We start from the raw sequence: 23,125 nt of genomic DNA, 5'->3' as shown, positions 1-23,125 counted from the left end.
GTTGCAAGGCAGAGAGAGGTAGGATGACAATAGATTGTGTTCTGAAAAGACAATTTCAGAGTTCATAAAGTAGAGTTCAATTTAAATTCAGTTTGTACTGAGTTTTAAATAAACCTTCCTGTTATAACACTGTTCCTAATTCTTTCCTCTGTAGCAGCAAAGAAAACATCTAATTCCTTTCCAAACATTTAAAAACAATGCCCATGTTCTAGGTTTCTTTTCACCAGATTAATCATCTTTTCTATCCTTCCAATTCCATAGTCTCTCTCCTAGCACCTTTTGATTCTCTGCGCATAGTAGGTGCTTAATAAGTGTTTGAATTGAATCGAATTCTTTTGGACGTTATATTTCTATTCATGTATCCCTAAGGTCAGATTCCAATTCAAGAGTTCAAGTATAGGCTTGGTAACAGACAGTCCAAGTAGCAGCCTAATTAAATTTAAAGAAGTTCATCACCAGCTAGCTATAGGTCTTGGGTTCTTGACCTGGAAAATGAGTGTTTTTTTAAAATTTTGATAATTAAATTGCAATATAATTTCTTTATTTTGAGGGAGAAAAGGAAGCTATGGAAGTGGTCCAGACAAGAGATGAAGGCCTGAACTGGAGTCATAAAAGTGGGAATGGAAAGAAGGGAGTTAATACGAGAAACATGGTGGAGATAGATTTAACAGGGCTTGATAAGTGATTAGTTGTCAGGGTGAGGAAGAACGAGCCAAAGATGACTAGAGTTTTGGTCTTCTGCGACGTGGGAAAATTACTAGAAATATGGGTATCAGAAGGAAGATGTGGTTTGCATTTCATATAGTAGGCTATTGTTTATTGAGTTAAATTGAATTATTTCAGTTTTTAGCAGACCAATAAATTAGGTATACAATTAAAAAGACTAGAAAAAGAACAAATTAAAAATCTCCAGTTAAGCACCAAGTTGCAAATTCTAAAAATTAGGGATGAGATTAATAAAATTGAATGTAAGAAATGCATTCAATTAATAAATAAAACTAGAAGTTTGTTTCATTAAAAAACCAATAAAATAGATAAATCATTGGTTAATATGATTAAAAAAGAAGAGAAGAAAACCAGATTACTAGTATCAAAAATGAAAAGGGTAAATAGACCACTAATGAAGGTGGAATCAAAGCAATTATTAGGAGTTATGTTGCCTAATTATATGCCAATAAATTTAACAATTTAAGTGGAATGGGCAAATACTTACAAAAATATAAAGTGCCTAAATTAACAGAAGGGGAAATATAATATCTAACTAAGCCTATTTTAGAAAAAGAAATTGAACAGTACAGAAATGAACTACTTAAGAAAAAAGCATCAGGACTAAATGGATTTATAAGTGAATTCTGCCAAACATTTAAAGATTAACTAATTACAATACTAAATTATTTGGAATAATAGGCAAAGAAGGAATCCTACCAAACTCCTTTTATGATGCAGATATGGTGCTGATACCTAAACCAGGAAGAGCAAAATTAGAGAAAGAAAATTATAGACTGATTTCATTCATGAATATGGACGCAAAAGTCCTAAATAAAATATTTCCAGGAGACTACAGCAATATATCACAAAGATATACATGGTGACCAAATAGGATTTATATGAGGTGTTCAGGGATGGTTTAACATTAGAACAGCTATCGGCATAATTGACCATTTGACAAAAATCATATGATTATCTCAATAGATGCAGAAAAAAACTTTTGACAAAATACAACACTCATTCCTACTAAAAACACTTGAAAGCATATGTATAAGTGGATTTTCCTTAAAATGTTAAGAAGCATCTACCTAAAACCATCAGTAAGCATTATTTGTAAGGTAGAAGTCTTCCCAATTAGGAGTGAAACAAGGATGCCCATTATTACCAATGCTATTCAGTGTTTTATTAAAAATGCAAGCAATAGCAGTAAGAGAAAAAAAGAAATTGAAGGAATCATAATGGACAATGAGATAATAAAACTGTCTTTTTGCAGATGATATTGTAATATACTTGTAAAATCCTAGAGATTCAACTAAAAAGTTAATCCAAACAAAAATTTTAGCAAAGTAGCAGGAAATAAAATAAACCATCAGTATTTCTATATATCACCAACTAAGTCCTGCAAGAAAAGGTAGAGCTCTCTCTTCAGATACCCCACTTAAAATAACTATAGACAGTGTAAAATACCTGGGAGTATACCTGCCAAGACAAACCCAGGAGCTACATAATTATGTAACATAATTATAAAACACTTTTTATACAAACAAAATCAGATTTAAATGGAGAAATAGGAATTGTTTGTGGGTGAGCAGAGCTATATAATAAAAAAAAACACTTCTGCCTAAACTAATGTATTTGTTCAATGCCATCCCAATTAAATTACAAAAAAAAAATATCATATTGAGCTAGAAAAAAATAACAATTCATTTAGAAAAACGAAAGGTCAAAAATATCAAAACAATTAGTGTAAAAAAAGTAAAGGAGGTTTAGCAGTACCAGATCTTAAACTATATTATAAAGCGGTAATTATCAAAACTATCTGGTACTGGCTAAAAACAAAAAGGTGGATCAATGGAAAAGAATAGACATACAGTACACAGTAGTAAATGATTTTAGTAATCTTATGTTTGACAAAGGTAAAGATTTAAGCTTTTGGAATAAGAATGTAGTATTTGGTAAAAACCATTGGGCAAACTGGAAAGCAGTCTGGCAGAAATTGAGTATAGACCAATATCTTAACCATTAACCAAGACATAGTCAAAATGCATATATGACCTAGACATAAAGGGAGATATCATAAGAAAATTAGAAGGACGTGAAACACATTACCTATCAGACTTATGGATAGAGACTTTATGAATGAACAAGAGCATTGTGAGATGCAAAATGGATAATTTTGATTACACTAATTTAAAAGGTTTTTGTGCAAGTAAAACCAAGCTAGCCAAGATTAGAACGAAAGCAGAAATTGGGAAAAACAATTTTATAGACAGTTTCTCAGATAAAGGTCTCATCTCTCAAATATGCAGAGAATTTTGTCAAATTTGTAAGAATATGAGTCATTCCCCAATTAATAAAAGGTCAAAGGAGATGAACTGGCAGGACTTCTTTGTTTTCTTCTTTTTTAAAAATTTTAAATAGTATTTTACTTTTTCCAATTACATGTAAAGATAGTTTTCAACATTTGTTCTTTTATAAAATTTTGAATTTCACATGATTTTCTCCTTCCCTGCCATCTCTCCTCCCCAAGACAGCAAGCAATCTGATATAGGTGCCGACTTTTTGTTTTTCCAAATGAATTGCAGAAGGAAATTCAAGACTTAGGAGAAAGGACAGTCATAAGATAGAGTTTGGAGAATCATCCAGATGGAAATGGTCATTGTAGTCATGAGAGTGGATAAGATTCCCTCTCCATCTAGAGTGACGAAAGAGACAAGTTAATAATAGGAAATGTGATCAGGAGCTCAGGTGGAAAGAGGAGTAACCTGGAAATTTTGAGACAGAGAAGTTGAGGGAGTAGCTGGTGAGGTTATTCCCAGAGTGAGAAGAGTACGAATAAGTTCTTAAGGAGAGTTGGGGAAAGGTCGGAATAATTACTGTGGCGAAGGTGATATGAATAAGACAATTTTGGGGATCAGAATTTATTAGCATGAATTTTTAATGACCCAAGCTAGTTTTGTGAACGTTGTACAATAACACTTGGGATAATGAGGGGAGAAAGAGCAAAAAATGGAGTTGTCAGGGTGAGGATGACAGTAGAACAAGGTGTCAAAGACAGGATTCTGAGGCAATAGGGAGCGTATCACTGAAATCATTTAGCTATGGGGTTGCTGTTGAATAGGAACCTAAGTGAAGTCAGAACAGGGATGATTCAGATAATAGGGCAGTGTTGAGGGACTGGAGGGTCATGGGGGAGATGGGAGATCCAGTTTAGTACATTTAGTCAGAGAAGAAATTTTGGAGAACTCAAGATATCAGAAGTAAAGAAGTAATGAGACTGAATGTACCTCCATTGCTGGTGGGTAGCTGAAGTAGAAATTGGGAAGTTGGCCAAAAAATTATGGAGTTCGTGTGGGAAGGGCAACCAGTGTATGTTACAGTCATTGTGGATAATGGCAGAAGGTGGAGGAAAAGAGCAGGCCAAGGCTGTGGGAAGACAGCTGTTGTTCTCATTTCAGTATCACAAAAGATCTAATACAGAAGTTACTTCTTTCTCTCATCAGTCTTTCAGATTGTGATGTTTTTTCATTATTTCAGGGAGCGATGGCTGCTACATACTCTGCACTGAATCACAAGACCTTTCAGCCAGTCTTAGAGCCTGTCGCTGCTTCAAGTTTAGCTCAACGGAGGAGCATGAAAAAGCTAACATCCACAGACTTGTAAGATTGCCAAACTGGAGGAAGGGAAAAAACGGAGGAATGGCTCTCTTTTCTTTCTACCTAATTGGTGATCAAAGGCATATATATATATATATATATATATATAGTTTTCTGCTACACTACTTGAAAATTCTGTATAAGTCCTTTTTTTAGAAAAAAAGTTTTTAAAAACCACCACAGGTCCACAAAATTCATACAATGTTGTTTCCCAGCAGTGTCTGTGCATTTAAGTTAAACACTAGGGTATGTTGAGACCCTAAAGAATTCTTGCAAACTGACTTCTTAGAAGTTTGTTCCAGCTGTGGATGTGTTACTAATGGTTTCTCTGGTTTCATAAAGAATGGTTTAGGGGCAATCATTTCCAGTGACCAGGTTGCACATAAAGATGTATAATGCCAGGCAGTATCAGTATTTTTTTTACCCTCAAGCCCTGCTAGAAAGCCTTTTTTGGTTTGTGTCATTTTAAACAAGTATGGAAACTTGTCATATTCCGTAATCAGTGGACTCCATTTAACTCGTTGTAGCTGCCAAAGTACAGACTTGGCAATTTGGTGCCAGCAGAAACTGCATTAGGGCTAGTAGGAGAACTCCCAGTATACCTGATGCAAAGTCCTCGACACAAGGATAGGCTAACACAAGGCATGCAGTTTAAGACCTGCATGTTATCCAGTCAAGTCATCAAGTGACTTCATCTAGACATAAGGGTGTCCATCAGACTTCTGTAAAATTTAAATCTAATTGGGGGCTTTCTAGGAAAACCAGACACTTTCCCCCCCAAAGTCTGTCATCAATAATGTAATATATTAAACAGGATTCAGCCTTTGAGAATATGAATTTAATGTTGGCACTGACTTGGTTACATATCATTCTTTCAGCTTAAGCAGTCGAATTCAATCATTACCTGCCCCCTTTACACATGAATTACACTGCTGTTTTTCTGACTGCCTTGTGCAGTATGCCATGGTAATCTCCCCTGAAATGTATGGTAATCTAACTGACATTTTAGTGTAGTACTTGTGCACTTAGCACATGTGATATAGTGTGCATTTCAGTAAACTTTAGAGAATATTATGTAATAGTTTAAATTCATTAGGGTGAATAGCATTTTAAATAAGAAATAACATTAATGTCAACATCTAAATTTGAGCACATTTTAAAATCAGACTTCGTCAAAAAGCCAAACTGGTCTGAGATCATTGAATTTATGATTCAGAACCACTTCTATAGTAGGTATTGTTTTCTCTAAATGATGGACTCTCTAAATAATGGAAAAATAAGTAAATGAAACATTTTAAGGTGATGCCATTATTACTATAACTACTGGCAGAAGGAACTCATGAATGTAAACTGGAGGATATTCAGATTTTGCTTTGTGAATATCTGTGAACTACTTATGTGTGCTAGGAGTACTGTTTGCTGTGTGTGTTAATTTTATTCAGTTGAGAGCAGTAAATTTATTTCTGCGTGCAGAAATATGCCATTTAGGTTGGGGGACATGGAGGTTTGGTATTTAATAAAAGAAAGCATATTCTTTTCATTATATAAATGATATATACCCAGTGCCCCAAGCTCTGTTTCTTGGGTGTGATGTGTGAAAGTTTGTATCTCTTATTTTAAAATGTCTATTTGAAATACTTGAAAGACATTAAAGAGCATCTAATGCCACATGGAATACATCATTTAGAAATAGTTATACTGGTGTCTTATCTGGTGGCTTTTCATGTCCTATTTTGGTTTTTTCTTCTCTCATTTTATTTTGTTGCTGAAAGTGCTCACATGTGACAACAGTCTGTTTGTATCTTCCAACTTTCTCCCCACCTTGTCATCATCTTATTTGTCCTGTTAGGTCATTGTCCTATCAAAGTTGATAACGAAAATTCAAAAGTATAGTTTTGGTGTTGGATTTTCAGAACTTTTAAAGATCTGCTTTCATTCGTATTTCTCTAATAATAAAATTTGGGGAAGTAAAATTGGGAAAGGAGATGGAAATGATCCTAAAATTTGCCAATTTTCTATAGGCAATCTTTTGTTTAAAAAGAAGGAAAAATGTGATTTTATGAAATTTTATTTCATATCTAGAAGGACCATGTCATACAGTCCTGCTATTTTTTAAGGTACACAATCAGTATTAGACAAAGGGATTCCCCATCTGATATGATTCTCCCAGTTGACACTTTGTAAAGGGCACAAAGAGATAAACTGATGGATGTGCCTTTTCTACTGGCTAGATTACCAAAAGTTTCCTTGTAAATTCAGACATGCTCACCTAGCAGTATGAAGTCTGAACTAAAATTTCACTTGAAACAGAACTCACTTTGTAGAAGGAAAGCCAGGTAGGAATATCATCCATTCACTTCCACAAATATGAATTGAAAGAAGGCATTTGAGTGGCAAGGATTAGACAGGACGTGGTTTTTTGGTTGAACTAATCTTCACTTTCTACAAAATTCACTGTGTTCCTCTTGGTGATCTCTCTTGTAATATCTTTGATGTATTCACTTTTTGTGGGATTTTCCTTCAAGTTAACAAAAATAAGAGTTCTTGGCAGTATTTAACGACAGCTTAGTTTTGCATTACTGGAGTGGGGAAGGGGATATGTAGAGTAAACATTTAATTTATCTTTCTCAAATCTAGAAGACCAGTTTTGCTCAAAACAACTATCGTTAAGTCCAAAGCACATCTTACCATGAGAAAACTCAGGAAAACATTTACAAGTTAAATTGTATGTAAGTCTAGTGCTGGTGGTAGTCATTTTGTGAGGGGGAGAAATGACAACTTCTGTCCTTATGTGAAGATTAAGCTTCAGCCTATTTTGTTAGACCCAGGAATGCTTATGCATTGAATTCCTATACTTTATTTTGGTTGGTATCAAAACAGTGAAACATTTTCCACAGTAAAAATTCAGATTTGATAGCAGCTTTCTTCCAGTGAACTCAAAATGCTTTCCCATGTACAAGTATTTCCCAGTCTAAAAACAGGTTGTATCCCAAAAGTTCATTTGTAAGGTAGTTGAAGATTCAAATGCATTTTCCATCAATACCATGTTCCCTAGATGGTGGTTAGATGCCCAGGCAAGCTCTCAAAAACCTCTTTAACCTAGAATGTAGGTGGACTCCAGTACTTGTCTTGAATTCTACATTCTGGGAGTTAGAGGCCACATGATAAGGTGAGAAAGCAAAAAAAGAGTCCTCCTCCTCCTCTTCCTTCCCATCCTCTACCCCTTCCCTCTGTCTCCTTTTCTGGGCACAGGCTAAGTGAGACCTGGGCAAAGAGTTTTGAAATGAACCAAGTTTATCTTTATCATCCACTTCCCTGTCTGTATTTGTCAACCACCTCTGCATGCTGCTCTGCTGGTGTTCTCATGTGACCCAGAGTTGTCCCCAGGGATATCCCTACCTCGACTTACCTTACCCCCCAAAAGGGTTCCATGATGCAAAATTTTCTACCTCCCATCCCCTCAGTCAAAATTACCATTCTCTCAGTGAAGCAAGTATTGGGAGGAATGCAGTCTTAATGAGCAAATTCACATTAATGTGTGAGTGACTAACACAAAGGAATCTGCATTTTTAAATGCTAAATGCTTATTAGATCACTTAACTCTCAAGTGAAAAAGCAAAATGAGGGGTTGCCCCACTGGGAAGACCCAGCCCTACCCGGGAGTGTGTCCCCTGGTCATCTGCCCTAAGATGCTTTGGTTTTGCTCAGCCTCATCCCTTCTTCCACTTGGGAACCTATGGATTATTTGAAAGCTTTTCCATCATTGGAGAAATGTATGTTGAAGATTGCTTGTGTTCTGATTCCTTACAATGCTTCCTGCAAGATTGTCCTGATTTTGCAAACAGGCCTAAGTCATGATGCAGTGGGTTGGCACTGGAGGCTTAAATTTCCAGAAATGTTTTTTTTTTAAACTTTCATGTTTTAAGTGTGGGCTCGAGTGTAATGCTCTGTCTGCTAAGCTCATCTTTGGGACATAGAGGTCATGTTATGATAGTATTTTTCAGTGAGGTAACAAGCAATACTAAACCAAGGTGGGCCAATTACCATTTAAAAATGCATCCTAAATTTCAGTTGATTCATGCATTTGTAGAATAACTATATATGCATATATATTTATGATTTTATGTAGATTATATATAATTAAATGTCATATTTAATTATATATTATACATATACATGTGTGTGTATGTGTCATGGTACTTGCCATCCCATATAGGAGAATGTTAGCAAACATCATACCTTTGTATGCACTGTTTCTGGTTTTAATGTTACTCTATCTTATTAAAGTGCATTATGTAATTAAAAAAGAAGGGTAGTGCTCAGCAACATCCTGCGACTTTGATCACCTGGATTCCACTGGGCTACTAACTCCCTTGGATGTTAAAGAAGTAGTGTTTCCTGAAAGTAGATATTGACACTTGAACTTAATATCATGGGATTCCCTAGAGTTAAAGCAAAACACAATTAAAGACAAAAACAGAATCATCTAAAATTTCAGTTTGCTTACATCACGTATGCAAGACATCACCTCGTTTACTGGAGAGCAAGCAGTCGGTTTTTTTTTTCTTTTTGCAAAATGCTTATAAATATTTATGTAGTGCCCTATTTAGGATTATACACTGAGCTCACCAACCCCAAGAGACAGACACATGTGCAAACACACACACACACACACACACACACACGGCTTATTTTGGTGACTAGAGTTCTCTCCTTCTAGTTGTCTAATTATATGAACTAATTCACTATTCAAAGATGTTTATTAAGTAGCTAATTGTGTGATGCCATACTAGCAGGCATTGCACTACCTGCTAATGTGTATTAACATCTTAAAATCAAGTATTTGTCATATACTGTGGCCTTTTAGATGTAACTGCCTCTTCCACCCTCCGTATTAGTATTATTTAGATTGTGTTCTGAATATTTGAATCTCTTTTCTCGAGTCATCCTTCCAAAGTTACTGTGTGCTTTAAAAAAAAAAAGTTGAATGGAAGTGTGAGTTTCATGTATTGTGTGACATCTAATTGTTTTTAAACCTCAGGAATCCACCTAAGTTCATCAAATCATAATTGAACATCTAAAATTGATGAAAACACTTCAACACAGAAACAGGTTTTAAGGATGTCACATGCACTGTCTTTACCCTTCAATTAAATGTTCTCATGCTGACCTTTCCAAAACAAAAATGACTTTTCAGCTAAATCCCCCAGAGTACAAAAGTTTAAAGAGAATGTGTTCTTTGCCAGAGGAAGCATTCTGTTATCTGTGGGTTCAGCAGGCTCTCTAACCACGCTAGTTAGATGAGGATCTCTATGTTGCTTCGTTGACATTTCCCAAGCACTTTGCCATTTTTGCACTGATGCTCTGATTCGACTAAGTATTGTACTGGCATGTTTGTACTGCATTTCTCAATACAGAAAAGGGCATTAAGTGGAAGTTGTATGCAATTTAATGTACACGCTATGGTACTTAAAAACTGCTATGGAATAAAAGGTCCCCACTGTTTAGATATTGTAGTTCTTATTTCCTTCTGTAGATATATGATGGAGTTTATATCATATTTATTTTGCTTAATTTTTAAATGTTTTCTTTAAAGCACTGTACATGTTGACATCCAAGTTTGCATTGTACTACCCTCTTCTCCTTGTAAAGCTGACTCTAGTAGTGCATTCCACAGTTTGTGTTTCCTTGTGCAGTGCTGCTGATAAACAGCTCTCACTTTGAATCTACAACATGCCAAAGACAACATAGAAATTGTATTTATTTTTGTTCTTGTTGAAACTCTGTGATCAACAGTTATGGAGATACCATGTTCAATAACTGGCATTCTCTGGGTACTAGAATAAAAAGGCTGCAACTTTATAATACCTTATAATTGACCACACTTGATCATTTATGGGTGTATGGGTATAAAACTTTGAGATTGCTGTTCTTATAACCTTACACTACTCATTGTATGCTTCATCTAGCTTTACCCTGTATTCAAAATCCAGTTGTGAAAGTGTTTCAGAATATATCTATTTACTCTCATTTTTCAAGATCTTTCTACTCTAAGTTCATTCCACTGGTTTCTTTTTATTTGTAAAGCAAGAAAACTCAAAGTATTGAGTTGAGCATAAGAGTTTATAAAAATGTTTATGACTCAGGTGGGGGTATCAATGTGCCTTCTTCATGTTGGAAGGCTGGTCTTTTCTGCGGTTGATACTAATTAAGATAATGTTGAGGCATTGGTTCATATTCTTTAAAGCTTTGAATCAAGTATCCTCCTGGAAATTGAACATTCCTTGAGGGTTATGTTAATAGTGAAGAATGTACATTGCATTCACTAGAATCTTGGATTTCTCTGCTTCATTGGATCTGTGATCTCAATGTGAGTACTCTCTACAGTGGGGCAGAGCACCACCTACGTTGGCCTTCTTGTCCTGTACAGTTCTTTATGCCTTCCCATAAATCCTCTGTGAAGGATATGCCCAGTGTGCTGCAGGCCTTCCTTGCATCTTTAAGTAGTCTGTGGGCACCAGTGCAATACTCAGACTGTTCATAACTTATTCCTGATTTGACACCTTTTTTGATTGTGCATTTTCTGGATGGTGAATTTTATGCCCCTTGTGTGTATGAGTCATTGTTGGTAATATGCTGTAGCCTGCTCACAGCCACCATATCTTCTCCACTGCCCTTTGGATGACCCATCATTTTAATTCTTTAGAGACTGTGGTGCCCTATGATCTGCAGTTGTATATAAAGAATCCCCAGAGAATGAAGGAGGTCCTCTATATTAAAGTGGTCATCATTCCTTCCCCTACACACCCAACCTTTCCAAAAAAAAAATTAGAACACCAAAAAATTCAGTCACAGATGTTTGTGGTTACATATACCACTTATGTTTCTCTCATCTCAATTCAAGGTAAACAGCTGTCCGTGGAAAAAGTTGGAAGGTCTGCCATGTTTATTTGTTTTTTTTTCCCTCTGTCACAGAGAGACGCTCTCTGTTTTTCTTCTCCCTCTCCTTGCTTGTCAAAAGAAGACCAAAAGCAGTCAATTATGAGAAAGTAACAATTTAAATAAAATGCCCAATTATATCATGTTTACCTAAATACTTCTCCCTATTTTTACTCTGAAATGGATATGGAAAAATTAAATACCTAACAATTTGGCCTTTTGCTTTGTTTAGATCACAGCCATTCATTCACATATCTCTGTCCCCATCTATCATTCTTTAGGTCCTCAACCTCTAGCCCTGACCCTGCTTCTTTTTCCTTTCTCAAAGTATTCACTTTTCCTCTTTAGTGATGCTTACGGCTTCTCTCCCAGTGGCCTACCTTAGCTCCTCTCTGTGGTAGCAGAAGCAGTGCCCACCCTCCACCACCCTCCCACCCTATCCCTACACACCATTATGTACAGAAGTGAGTCTATTTCTGTTCGCTCTCCTCACAAATTCTTTTGGCCAAGATACTTGTGGGACACAAGCTGCTACTGGTAAGGAGAGCAAGGGTGGGGATAGGAAGCGATTATATTGGAAATTTTTAAAATTCCTTTTCCCTCACAAAAGAGGGGTGGAGAGAGAATCCAAGGAAATTTGCCAGTCTACCCCCATGCCCAGTGCCCCCATGAAGATTGCAGGGGGTTGACTAAGGTGGGGTGACCACTACCATGGGACATTCTCATTCTAGTTTCCTGCCAATGAAGAATTTAGAACATCAATGACCTGATCTTTCCGGGCGTCCCCTTCATACATCTTTTTGCTAAAAAGTTCCTAAAATTCTCCTTGAATTCTTGAGTGACAACCTTTGCAAACCACTGAAGTAGCTTACACCGATGGTGGGACAAAAGAAGCCTCCGAGGTTTCAGGAGTCCTAGGAAATTGTTTTTCTGCACAACGAATTGACCCCACCCCCAGCCATGGGTGACTGCTGTGTTCCTTCAGCTCCAAGATCGTTTGAATTAGCAACAGCAGCAGGTTTGACTCATTTCCCATTCTATTAGGAAATTAACCCAGGCAGGGGGGAGGGAGAGGACTGTTAGGCCTGTAGTGCCAGCATGGCTTTAACCACCATAGCTTCCTCAGGAGGAATAATGAAGATGATACCTTAGACCATAGAGGGATTTATGGTTTGGCCATTCTCCCCCTCCCCAGTAAAGATGATGGTGGGAACCGGTTTCTTCTTATTTCACAGAGGAGGAATCTGAGACTTGCTGAGGTCTCCCTGCCAATTAGGACCAGAATCAGAGCCTGTGCTTCCAGACTCTTCCTGATGAAAAGAAACCAGTCAAAGGCCTTGCCTTAAAGGATGGGTTACCACAAATGCCTGTGGTTTAAGAGAGGGCAGGAAATTGCAGTCAGAATATTCCCCTGCGCCCCCCCTTCCCCACGGCCAGCCGCAGGTGCCTGCCAAACAGTGGTCTGTGGTTTGTAAGTTTGCCCCACTGTTCCTAAACTGGTATACATGGTTTTGTTTCTTCTAGGAAGTTTGCTCACTAATACCCAATAGACTCAGCCATGTGACATTGTGTGTTGGCTGCCTTCTTAGCTGGGAGATGGCTGGAAATGAAGAAGAAAAACCAAGAGCCAGGTCATTTTGCATCAAGGCCTTGCATTAGTCAATTTGTCCCTAAGCGAATTCAATTTAGGTTGCTGAAAAATGGGTCTCAGTTATCCCCAGTCACAGACATACCTGAGGCAATTGTTTGTAATCAAAGATAATGAGGGTTCTGGGGCCTTCCTGAGAAGTGCCTTTGGTATCCTCTCACTCCCAGTACCCCAAGCTTGTCCTGCTGCTGCCAAGGTACATTTTGGAGCATAAGGAGGGACTGTGCAGAGATAAGATTCTGTAGGGCTAGCAATGCCTTGGGCAACAGAAGCAACTGCCATTAGGATAGGGTGTGGTGTGAGACAGGGTCAAACTAGCAAGGATTGATGGTTGAGAGGCAGGGTCACCAGGCTCATGCTATCGGAGACAGATAGGTAAGATTTAGGCTCTGGGAGTCTTGGATCAGCAAGCTTCTGCTGGGTCAAGTATGCCACCTGGCAGTGATCTGAAGGAACTGTTGCTTTTCACAGATTATTTTGAGTAAACACAGCCTAGTCTAGTGGCAAAGATACTGAGTCTGTACTAAGAGCCTAGATGGGGTTCACATCCTTGTTTTATCCCTTACTAGCCAGGTGATCCTGAGCAAATTACTTAACTTCTTTAGGCCTCAGTTTTTTCATCTGTAAAATGTGAAGAAGAAGAAGAAGAAGAAGAAGAAGAAGAAGAAGAAGAAGAAGAACAGCAGTACCAATTGGACAGGCTTATCACGATGATGAAACAATAGCTTAGTAGTAGTAGTGGATGTGTACTCCTGTGACAAGTTGCATAGCCTCTAATATAATTGGTTTACTAGTCTTTAAAGCAGAGGTGCTAATACTTGGATTACCTACTGCATACAGCTGTTCTAAAGAAGTACTTTGCAAACCTCTAAGTAGCATGGAAATGTGATCTCTCATTTACTGTTGTTGCTACTGAAAGACAATGTGCTATAGGGGTAGAGTGGTGCCATGCTTAAAGGCAGGACCTGGGCTTGAATACCACCACTCATACATTTTAGCAATGTAACCATGGGCAAGTCACTTAACCTCTGCCTCAAGCACTCTAAGATGGTCACCGATCAACATCAGTGGGAAAAGTTTCCATACTGGGTGTTCCCTATGTTGACAATATGAAGAAAAGATTAGTCCTAATAAGAGCTTTTCAAATCCCAGCCTTGACACTTGTTAGTTGACTAGTCTTGAGCAAGTTTCTTAGCCTCACAAAATCCCATCCCATCTGAGTTGAGAGGGCCCTCAGTGATTGTCCAACCAGTAGCTGCATAAGGATCCTCCCTAACAAAATCCACTCAAAGCAGCCCTCACAACTTTTGCTCAAAGACCTCCAGGGTAGTCATCACTTCCAGAGAAGGCCCTTCCACTTTTGGATAGCTCAGAGCTAAGGTTTTCCCGGCATCAAGCCTATATCTGCCTCTTGGAAACTTCCTTCTACTGCTTCTGGTTCTACCTTCTGGGGTCAAACAGAATAAATTGAGTCCTTTTACATTATGGTCCTTCATATACATGAAGACAACTCTCACGTCCCTCCTCGATCTTCCCTTCTCTGTACTAAACATGCTCAATTCCTCCAGCCAGTATTCTTTTTTTTTTCCTCTATTTTTTAGTTTTCAACATTCTTTTCTACAAGATTTTGAGTTTCAAATTTTCTCCTCATCTCTCCCCTCCCCTTACCCCAAAACACCATGCATTCTGATTACCCCTTCCCCCAATCTACTCTCCTTTCTGTCACACCCCTCCCTTCCCTTATCCCCATCTTCTCTCTTTTCTTGTAGGGCAAGATATTTCTCTACCCCATTACCTGTATTTCTTATTTCCCAGTTACATGCAAAAACAATTCTCAACATTCGTTCCTAAAACTTTGAGTTCCAACTTCTCTCCCTTCCTGCTTCCCCACCCATTCCCACTGAGAGGGCAAGCAATTCAATATAGGCTATATATGTGTAGTTTTCCTATAGACTTCCATAATAGTCATGCTGTGAAAGACTACCTATATTTCCCTCCATCCTATCCTGCTCCCCCATTAATTCTATTCTCTCTTGACCTTATCCCTCCCCAAAAGGGTTTACTTCTAATTACCCCCCTCCTCTCATTTGCCCTTCCTTCTGTCACCCCCCAACCCACTTATCCCTTTCTCCCCTACTTTCCTGTAGTGTAAGATAGATTTTCATACCAAATTGAGTGTGCCTCTTTAAGCCAAATGTGATGAGAGCAAGCTTTACTTTTTCCCTCTCACCTTCTCCTTTTCCCCATCATTGAAAAAGCTTTTTCTTGCCTTTTTTATGAGAGATAATTTGCCCCATTCCATTTCTCCCTTTTTCCTCCCAATATATTCCTCTCTCATCCCTTAATTTTATTCATTTAGATATTATTCCTTCCTATTCTACTCACCCTGTGCCCTCTGTCTATATGTGTGTGTGTATGTGTGTGTGTATAATCCCTTCAGCTACCCAAATACTGAGAAAAGTTTCAAGAGTTACAAATATTATCTTTCTGTGTAGGAATGTAAACAGCCCAGCTTTAGTAAGTCCCTTATGATTTCTCTTTCCTGTTTACCTATTCGTGCTCCTCTTGATTCTTGTGTTTGAAAGTCAAATTTTCAATTCAGCTCTGGTCTTTTTTATCAAGAATGCTTGAAAAGTCCTCTATTTCATTGAATGACCATTTTTTCCCCTTGAAGTATTAAGCTCAGTTTTGCTGGGTAGGTGATTCTTGGTTTTAGTTTCAGTTCCTTTGACTTCTGGAATATCCTCTTCCAAGCCCTTCGATCCCTTAAGGTAGAAGTTGCCAGATCCTGTGTTGTCCTGATTGTATTTCCACAATACTCAAATTGTTTCTTTCTGGCTACTTGCAATATTTTCTCCTTGACCTGGGAACTCTGGAATTTGGTTACCCTATTCCTAGGAGTTTTTCTTTTTGGATCTCTTTCAGGAAGTGATTGGTTCTTTCAGTATTTATTTTACCCTCTGATTCCAGAATATCAGGGCAGTTTTCCTTGATAATTTTATGAAATTATCTTCTTTTGATCATGGCTTTCAGTTACTCCCATAATTTTTAAATTGTCTCTCCTGGATCTATTTTCCAGGTCAGGTGTTTTTCCAGTGAGATATTTCACATTGTCTTCTATCTTTTCATTCTTTTGGTTTTGTTTTGCAATTTCTTGTTTTCTCATAAAGCCATTAGCTTCCATCTGCTCCATTCTAATTTTTAAAGAACTATTTTCTTCAGTGAGCTTTTGAACCTCCTTTTCCATCTGGCTAATCCTACTCTTTAAAGCATTCTTCTCCTCATTGGCTTTTTGGGCCTCTTTTGCCATTTGGGTTAGTCTATTTTTAAAGGTGTTAATTCTTCAGCATTTTTTGGGTCTCCTTTAGCAAGCTGTTGACTTGCTTTTCATGATTTTCTTGCATCGCTCTCATTTCTCTTCCCAATTTTTCCTCTACCTCTTTTACTTGATTTTCAAAGTCCTTTTCGAGCTCTTCTTGTGTATTTATTTTGGAGGTTTTGCATGCACAAGCTTTGACTTTTAGGTCTTCCTCTGAAGACCTAAATTGTTCCTCCTCATCTGAAAGGATGGAAGAAAATACCTGCTCACCAAGAAAGTAACCTTCTATTGTCTTATTCTTTTTTCCCTCTTCTGGGCATTTTCCCAGACAGTTACTTGACTTTAGAGTTCTTTGTCAAGGGGAGGGTATGCTCTGGGGAACTGTAAGTTCTCAGTTCCTCCAAGGTGGCACAGTCAAGGGAGAGGAGTTTATTCCTCTGCACTGCACTCTGGTCTGTGAGCAGAATTCCCTCCAGAGCCTCCACCAGTTCCATCATTCCAGCCAGCACTCCTCCTTACCCCAGGGCTCCCACTCAGGGCTGAGATCCAGATCAGCTTCTCAATTCCCCCAGGGGCTTTAGGCCAGGGCTCCAACCATGGAAGCTGCCACTGTCTGGGGTTGGGGCTAAACTGCTGCATTCCCTTCTCACCCAAGTGAAAGAGCTTTCTCACTGACTTTTGAAGCTGCCTTTGGCATTTGTGAGTTGAGGAATCTGGGACCCACAGTTGCTGCCGGTGGTGTGGCTCCTTGAAGCCCACTCCAGTCTTGTCCTTGCCATGTCCAGGCCCATGTTGGGCTGCACTCCACTCTGTGCCTGTGCTGGGCTGCACTCCACTCCCTCCAGCCAATGTTCTTAAGACATGATAATGTCTATCACTCTCCTGGTCATTGCAGTCTGTTAGTGTTCTTACCTAAAATGTGATAGGTACCCTTAACTTAACACAGTACTCCAAAGGTTGTCTGACCAGGGCAGAGCACAGTGAAACTCACCCCCTTGTCTCTGAAAAGGATGTCTCTCAATGAGGCCTGAGCTCATCTTAAGGTTTGGGCTGACATATCACACTGTTAACTTCTATCAAGGTGGAGTGTGGTATGATGAGCCAACCCCAGAAGTAAGAAGATACATTCAGTACCTGGATATGGCTGAGTGAACCACTTAACCTTTTAGTGCCCCAGAAATTCTTAAAAAGTCATCAAGTAGGTACAAAGGGAGATTCCTTACTGTGTTTCATATGCTAATGAGATCCAAAAACAAAGCAAAGACTATATAGTGAGCTTTCAGTTCCCTCATTTTCAAGGCAGTTAGGTGACACAATGGATAAGGAGCTGTACCTGAGTTCAAATCCAACCTTGGACACTGGGCAAGTCACTTATCTACTATCTGCCTCACTTTCCTCATCTGTAGCCATAAGGATAAGACTATCCCCTACCACCTACTTCTCAGAGTTGTGAAGATAAAATGAGATTATTTGTAAAGCTTGTTGAACCTTAAAGTGACACAAATGCTAGCTGTTATTATTAGAAAATCCTCAGACCTTTAAATGAACTGATTGCTAGGCATGCTTTCCCCATCTTGTATTTTTGAAGGTGATTTTTTAAAACCCAAATGTAAGCCTTTACATTTGTCCATTAGATTTAATTGTATTAGACTCAGTCTAATGTTCAACCTTGTCAAAAATCTTTTTTTGGATTCTGAAAGATGTCAGTTAGTTATCCTGTCTAGCTTTGTGTCATCTTTGTATTTGATAAGCATGCTATCTATTTCTTTATCTAAATCATTGATAAAAAATAATAAACAGCACTGAGAAAAGCATAGATCCCTGGGGCACTCCACTATAGACTTGCTCACAAGTTGACATCTAGAACCAAATCCACCAGATTGTTTGACAGAAAGCATGAGAAATGTCAAATCTTATCTAAAATTAAGGTGAACTATATCTATAGCATTCCTCAATCTCTTAATGCACTAACCCTGTCAAAACCAGAAATGAAATTATCCTATCATGATCTATTCTTGCTGAAGTCATGTTGGCACTTTGTAATCATTGCTTCCTTTTCTAGATATTCATTAACCATCCTTTGAATAATATGTTAGAGGATTTTGCCAAGAATTCATGTAGCTTACTGATCTGTAGTTTACACACTCCACTGCCTTTCCTCTTTTGACAACGGAGGCATTCTTTTTGGTGAGTTTCCTGTGCATCCATAACAATCCCTTTTAGAACTTAGGCGTCCCTCACCTGGGGCCCATTAACGTCTTTTAAAAAATAATTCTGTCAACTGAATTTCCATATAATCATTCTCCTATGTAGTTCTACATATTTTATTCTATACATATAAAAACATTCCGAGACAGTGAGGAGAGGTCTAAAAATTATATCGTAAGTGTCCAGCACACAGAAAAGGTGTAGAAGCCCTGTTTTGGGGTTTTTTTCCCTCATCAATTTTTTTTCTATTTGTTCTCATGTTTCCATTCTTGAGAACACCATCCCTCCTGGGCTGACTTAACCTGTAGCATTTTATTCCATGGGATTCTACCCTTTCTCTGAGCCCTTTTAAATCTGCTTTCCCCAACCCTAAGGTACATTGCAAACTATGCCCAGTTTACTTCCTCCCTCACAAACTCAAGAAGAGAATAGCTGCTTCCCCCCAAGGTTCCCAACATTTCTACCTCAACAAGCAATTCCACCATTTGTACTTCAGCAGACTCAGTTTCCAAATCTGTAAAATGATGTTTAACAGCATTGGCACTACCTACCTCACATGCTTACTGTGAGCTTTGTAAACTTTAAAATGTTCTAAAAAGGTGAAATGCTGGTTATCTGAAAGGAACCACATATCCTGTGACCAGAAGTAGGGTCCATATCCTCCTGAGACTGCCCTGGGTCAGACCCTGGGCAAAGGCTCACTGGAGGAGGTCTGCCCCTTGGTGACGTCAGACTCACCATCCTCTGTGTCTCACTCCCCACTAAGACTGGATCAGAGGTCCTCTTTACCACCTGATTTCAGATCCATTTCTTCACCCGTTACCAGACTGTTCCAGCCAAACTCCCTGTGCTGAGTTGCCATAGGAATGTATTGTCTGCCCATTGCCTTCCTTGCTGACACAGTGAGGAAGGCAGAGCCAGCTCACCCTCTGCAGTTGCATTTAAGGATTGCAGTGTGTAAGGACAAAATTACCCTTATGCCCTAGGAAAATAAGGCCCATCATTCCCTGTCACATTATTCATTTGCCAAGGATGGGCTCTCCTGCCCTCTAGCTATTAGTTGTCTCCATTTTCCTCTCATTCTTTACTGCTTGGCACCAAAAGTTATGGCATGGGGAGTCAATCCCTGCCCATAGCACTAAGCCACTTCCCAGAGCCACCAGGGCAAGGACAGCTTTCCCTGGGAGAGGGAGCCAGGATTTCTCGGATGCTTTACTTTTTTTATTATCTTGAGTCCCATGAATTGGGACTCCAGCTGTGACACAGCTGGGCAAACTACAAAAACATCTTCAGAGATGACACTGATGGGTATAGTGAGGGTACAGCTATTCTCTGGGGAGTCTAGTCCACAGTTAACACATCACTGGGTGCCTCAGTGGCAATACAGTGACAAATTGCTTACACCTAACACAGTGCCTTGCACATAACAGGTGCTTGGCAGCATTAGTGTAGTAAAAAGAGAACTAGATTGACAGCTATGAGATCTGGGTTCAACTATTACCTGAGTGACCTTGGACAGGTTACTTCACCTCTCTGGGCCTCAGTTTCTTTATCTGCAAAATGAGGAGGTTGGATGGGAAGACTTTGAAGGTCCCTTCCAGCCCAAAATCTATGATCCCTTTAGTTAAATTAATTGGACGATGAACCTAGTGTGGCATTTCTGATATTCTTTGCTGCTTCTCTTGTCTAAAGACACTGTCTTCTAATCACTGCTTGTCATTCTCCTCTGAAAGTTTCTTTTGTTGTAAGTTATACTTTTGACGGTTGTGAATGTGCTTTGATGAGCACTTCCACTGAGATTTTCTATTTTAGACACCTTTTCCTTTATTATTCATCACTAATATTCCACACAACCTGGTATTTTTCCCGTTCCCTCGCTGTGAGCATCACAAGACAGGAAGGACTCCCAAGTCTCAAAGCATTATTCTGATCTGTCCTCCCTCCAGTCACACGGAGACAAGTGGGACTTACATGTGGTTGTTGGGACTAGATGGCCCTGTTACGAGGCCTTGTGCCAGGTACTCCTAGAGATACACCTAGTTCCTCCTGCCTAGATAAAGCCCAGGGAGCTTATAGTCTAATAAGAGAGACAAGATTCACAAATATCTCCAGTAAAAGGTGGGGTGTGATCAAGGTTAACAATGATCCAAGGAGGGATCCCTGACTTTTGGCTAGAAAGATCAGGGAAGGCATTTGAACCTGGCTTTGAAGGAGGGGTAATATTTCAATAAATAAAAATGGGAAGAGGGGCATTGTGGTGATATTGTTGGGGAGTATGAACAGAGGGATAAGGTTGAGGGGCTGCATTAAGGGAAAGGTGAGTTGTCTAGTTTTGTGGAAACATAACCAGAGAATGAGAGGTGATGAGGTATAGCTGCTGGAATTAGTCTTAAGAGCCAAACACTGGTGTTTGAATCCTGTCTCAGACATTGGCTGTGTGACCCTAGGCAAATCACTTAACATCTCTGAGACTTGCTTTCCTCAGTCAGCTCATCAAGAAATATTTATTAAGCCAACTACATGGCAAGTACTGTACTAAGTGCTAGGGATATGGAGAAAGGTAATAAGATTGGCCTTTGCCCTCAAGGAGACAGCGTGCAAACAACTACATATAAACAACATAGACACAGGCTAAACTGGAGCTAATCAGCAGAGGGAAGGTACTAGGATTAAGGAAGAAGAAAGGCATCCTGTAGAAGGTAGGATCTGAAGGAAGCTAGGGAAGCCAGGAGGTGGAGATTGGAAGCATGGGGGCTGCCAGGGAAAATGATCTCAGAACAGCAAAGGAGGCCAGTGTCATTGAATCCCAAAGTTGGGGGTGAGGAGCCCCCAGGTATGAGGTGTAAAAAGACTAGAAAGTTGGGGGGGCAGGTTATGAAACACTTTGAATGCTAAGCAGAGGATTTTATATTTGATCTTGGGTGTGTTAGAGAGTCACTAGAGTTTATTGGGTAGGGGAGTGACATGGTCAGAGTTGAACTTTAGGAAGATCACTGGCAGCTGAGTGGAGAATGTATTGCAGTGAGGAGAGACTTGTGGCAGGATGACCCATCCTTTGTTATTGTGATAGTCCAGGCAGGAGGTGATGAGGGCCTGTGCTAGAATGATGACAGTGTTAGGAGAGAGGAGAGAGGAGAGAGAATCTATAAGCAAAATCACGCCAGTAAAATCAATAGGCCTTGGCAACGAATTGACTATGGGAGGAAGGGGTTTGAAGGAGAGTATGAGGAGTCTAAGATGACTCCTAGGTTTCAAATCAGGTGACTGGGAGTGACCATAATAAGGAAGAGGAGGGGAGAGTTTGAAAGGAAAGGTAATGAGAGTTTTGTTTCAGACCTGTTGAATTTAAGATGTCTACAGGACATCCAGTGCAAGATGCAAAATGCAGTTGGAGATGCAAGACTCTTTGGAGGTCAGCAGAAAGGTTAGGGCTGAGTAAGTAGATTTGAGAATCATCAGCATAGGGATGAAACTGAATCCATGGGAGCTGATGAAATCACCAAGTGAAACAGTATAGAGGGAGAAGAGGGCCCAGGACAGAGGACATTGGCAGGCTCAAGAAGAAACACAACAAACTAGGGGGAGAGAGTATCAAGGCGAAGAGGGTGATTGAAAGCATCAGAGCTACAAAGGTCAAGAGGGATGAGGATTGAGAAAAGGCCACTGGATTCGGCCATGTCAAGGTAGTTAGTAACTTCGGAGGTAGCAGTTTCAGTTCAACAGCCAAAGTGCAGAGAATTGAGAAGAGAGTGAGAGGAAAGGAAGTGGAGGCACCATTGTGAGAGATCTTCTGAAGGAGTTTAGCCACAAAAAGGAGAGAAGTGGGACACTAGCCAGTGGGGATGAATGAGGATAGGAGAGACATGAACATGTTTGTAGGCAATAGTGATTAAGCCAGAAGACAGGGAGAATAAAGTTAAATGAGAAAGTAGGTATGATATAGGGGAAAATCTGCCGCCAAAGAGGGGATGGAATGGGATCCCTTGTACCTGTAGAGGGCTTTGTCTTGATAAGGAAAAGGGAGATACAGCTGAAGAGGAAAATGAAGGAATGACTCAAGTTGAGGAGGAGGGAATAATAATAATTAAGTGCCAAATACTATGCTTAAGCGATTTACAATTACTATCTCATTTGGTCCTCACAACAAACCCTGGGAGGTAAGTACCATGATTATCTCCATTGTGTTGTTGTTGTGTTCAACTCTTTGTGTCCCCATTTGGGGTTTCCTTGGCAAAGATCCTGGAGTGGTTTGCCATTTCCTTTCCAGCTCATTTTCCAGATGAGGAAACTGAGGCAAATGAGGTTAAGTGACTTGCCCAGGTCACATAGCTAAGTAACTGTCTTAGGCTGGACTTGAACTTAGGAAAACTCATCTTCCTGACTGTAGGCCCAGCATCCTATTCACTGCACTGCCTAAGAGGAAGCTTTTGGCGAATAGCCTCGGTGGAATATGAGGCAAAGTTCTCAGCTTTGAGAGTAGGGTACAAGGGAGCCATAGGGGATGTAAGAGGGTATGAAAAGGTTTGGAAAAGCTACTGTGGTGAGTGGGAAAGGTAAGGAGGTATAAAAGGATTTTCTTGGAGCAGTGAGGACCTAGTTGAGATTACATAACAAATTTGTAGTAGATACAATGAGTATGGTCTCCTG

General features: G+C 39.3%; 1 protein-coding gene across 4 annotated transcripts in view; it reads left to right on the top strand.

The window, feature by feature from the left end:
* Positions 1 to 10,239, top strand: part of RPS6KA6 (ribosomal protein S6 kinase A6) — a 108,185-nt gene extending 97,946 nt beyond the window's left edge. For 3 of the 4 annotated variants that reach the window (XR_011971176.1, XM_072626536.1, XM_072626535.1), the window contains one exon: positions 4,246 to 10,239. Coding sequence is in view for 2 of the 4 variants with exons in the window: in XM_072626536.1 (XP_072482637.1) it covers positions 4,246 to 4,371 (126 nt within the window). In the remaining 2 variants the exon portion in view is untranslated. The remainder of the gene's footprint in view (positions 1 to 4,245) is intronic. The other variant, XR_011971175.1, reaches the window with a different exon arrangement.
* Positions 10,240 to 23,125: the final 12,886 nt, after the last annotated feature.

The sequence above is a fragment of the Notamacropus eugenii genome, chromosome X, assembly GCF_028372415.1.
Source record: "Notamacropus eugenii isolate mMacEug1 chromosome X, mMacEug1.pri_v2, whole genome shotgun sequence".
NCBI lineage: Eukaryota > Metazoa > Chordata > Mammalia > Diprotodontia > Macropodidae > Notamacropus > Notamacropus eugenii.
The sequence above is the reverse complement of the archived record's forward strand: the minus strand, read 5'-3'. Positions and strand labels throughout refer to the sequence as shown.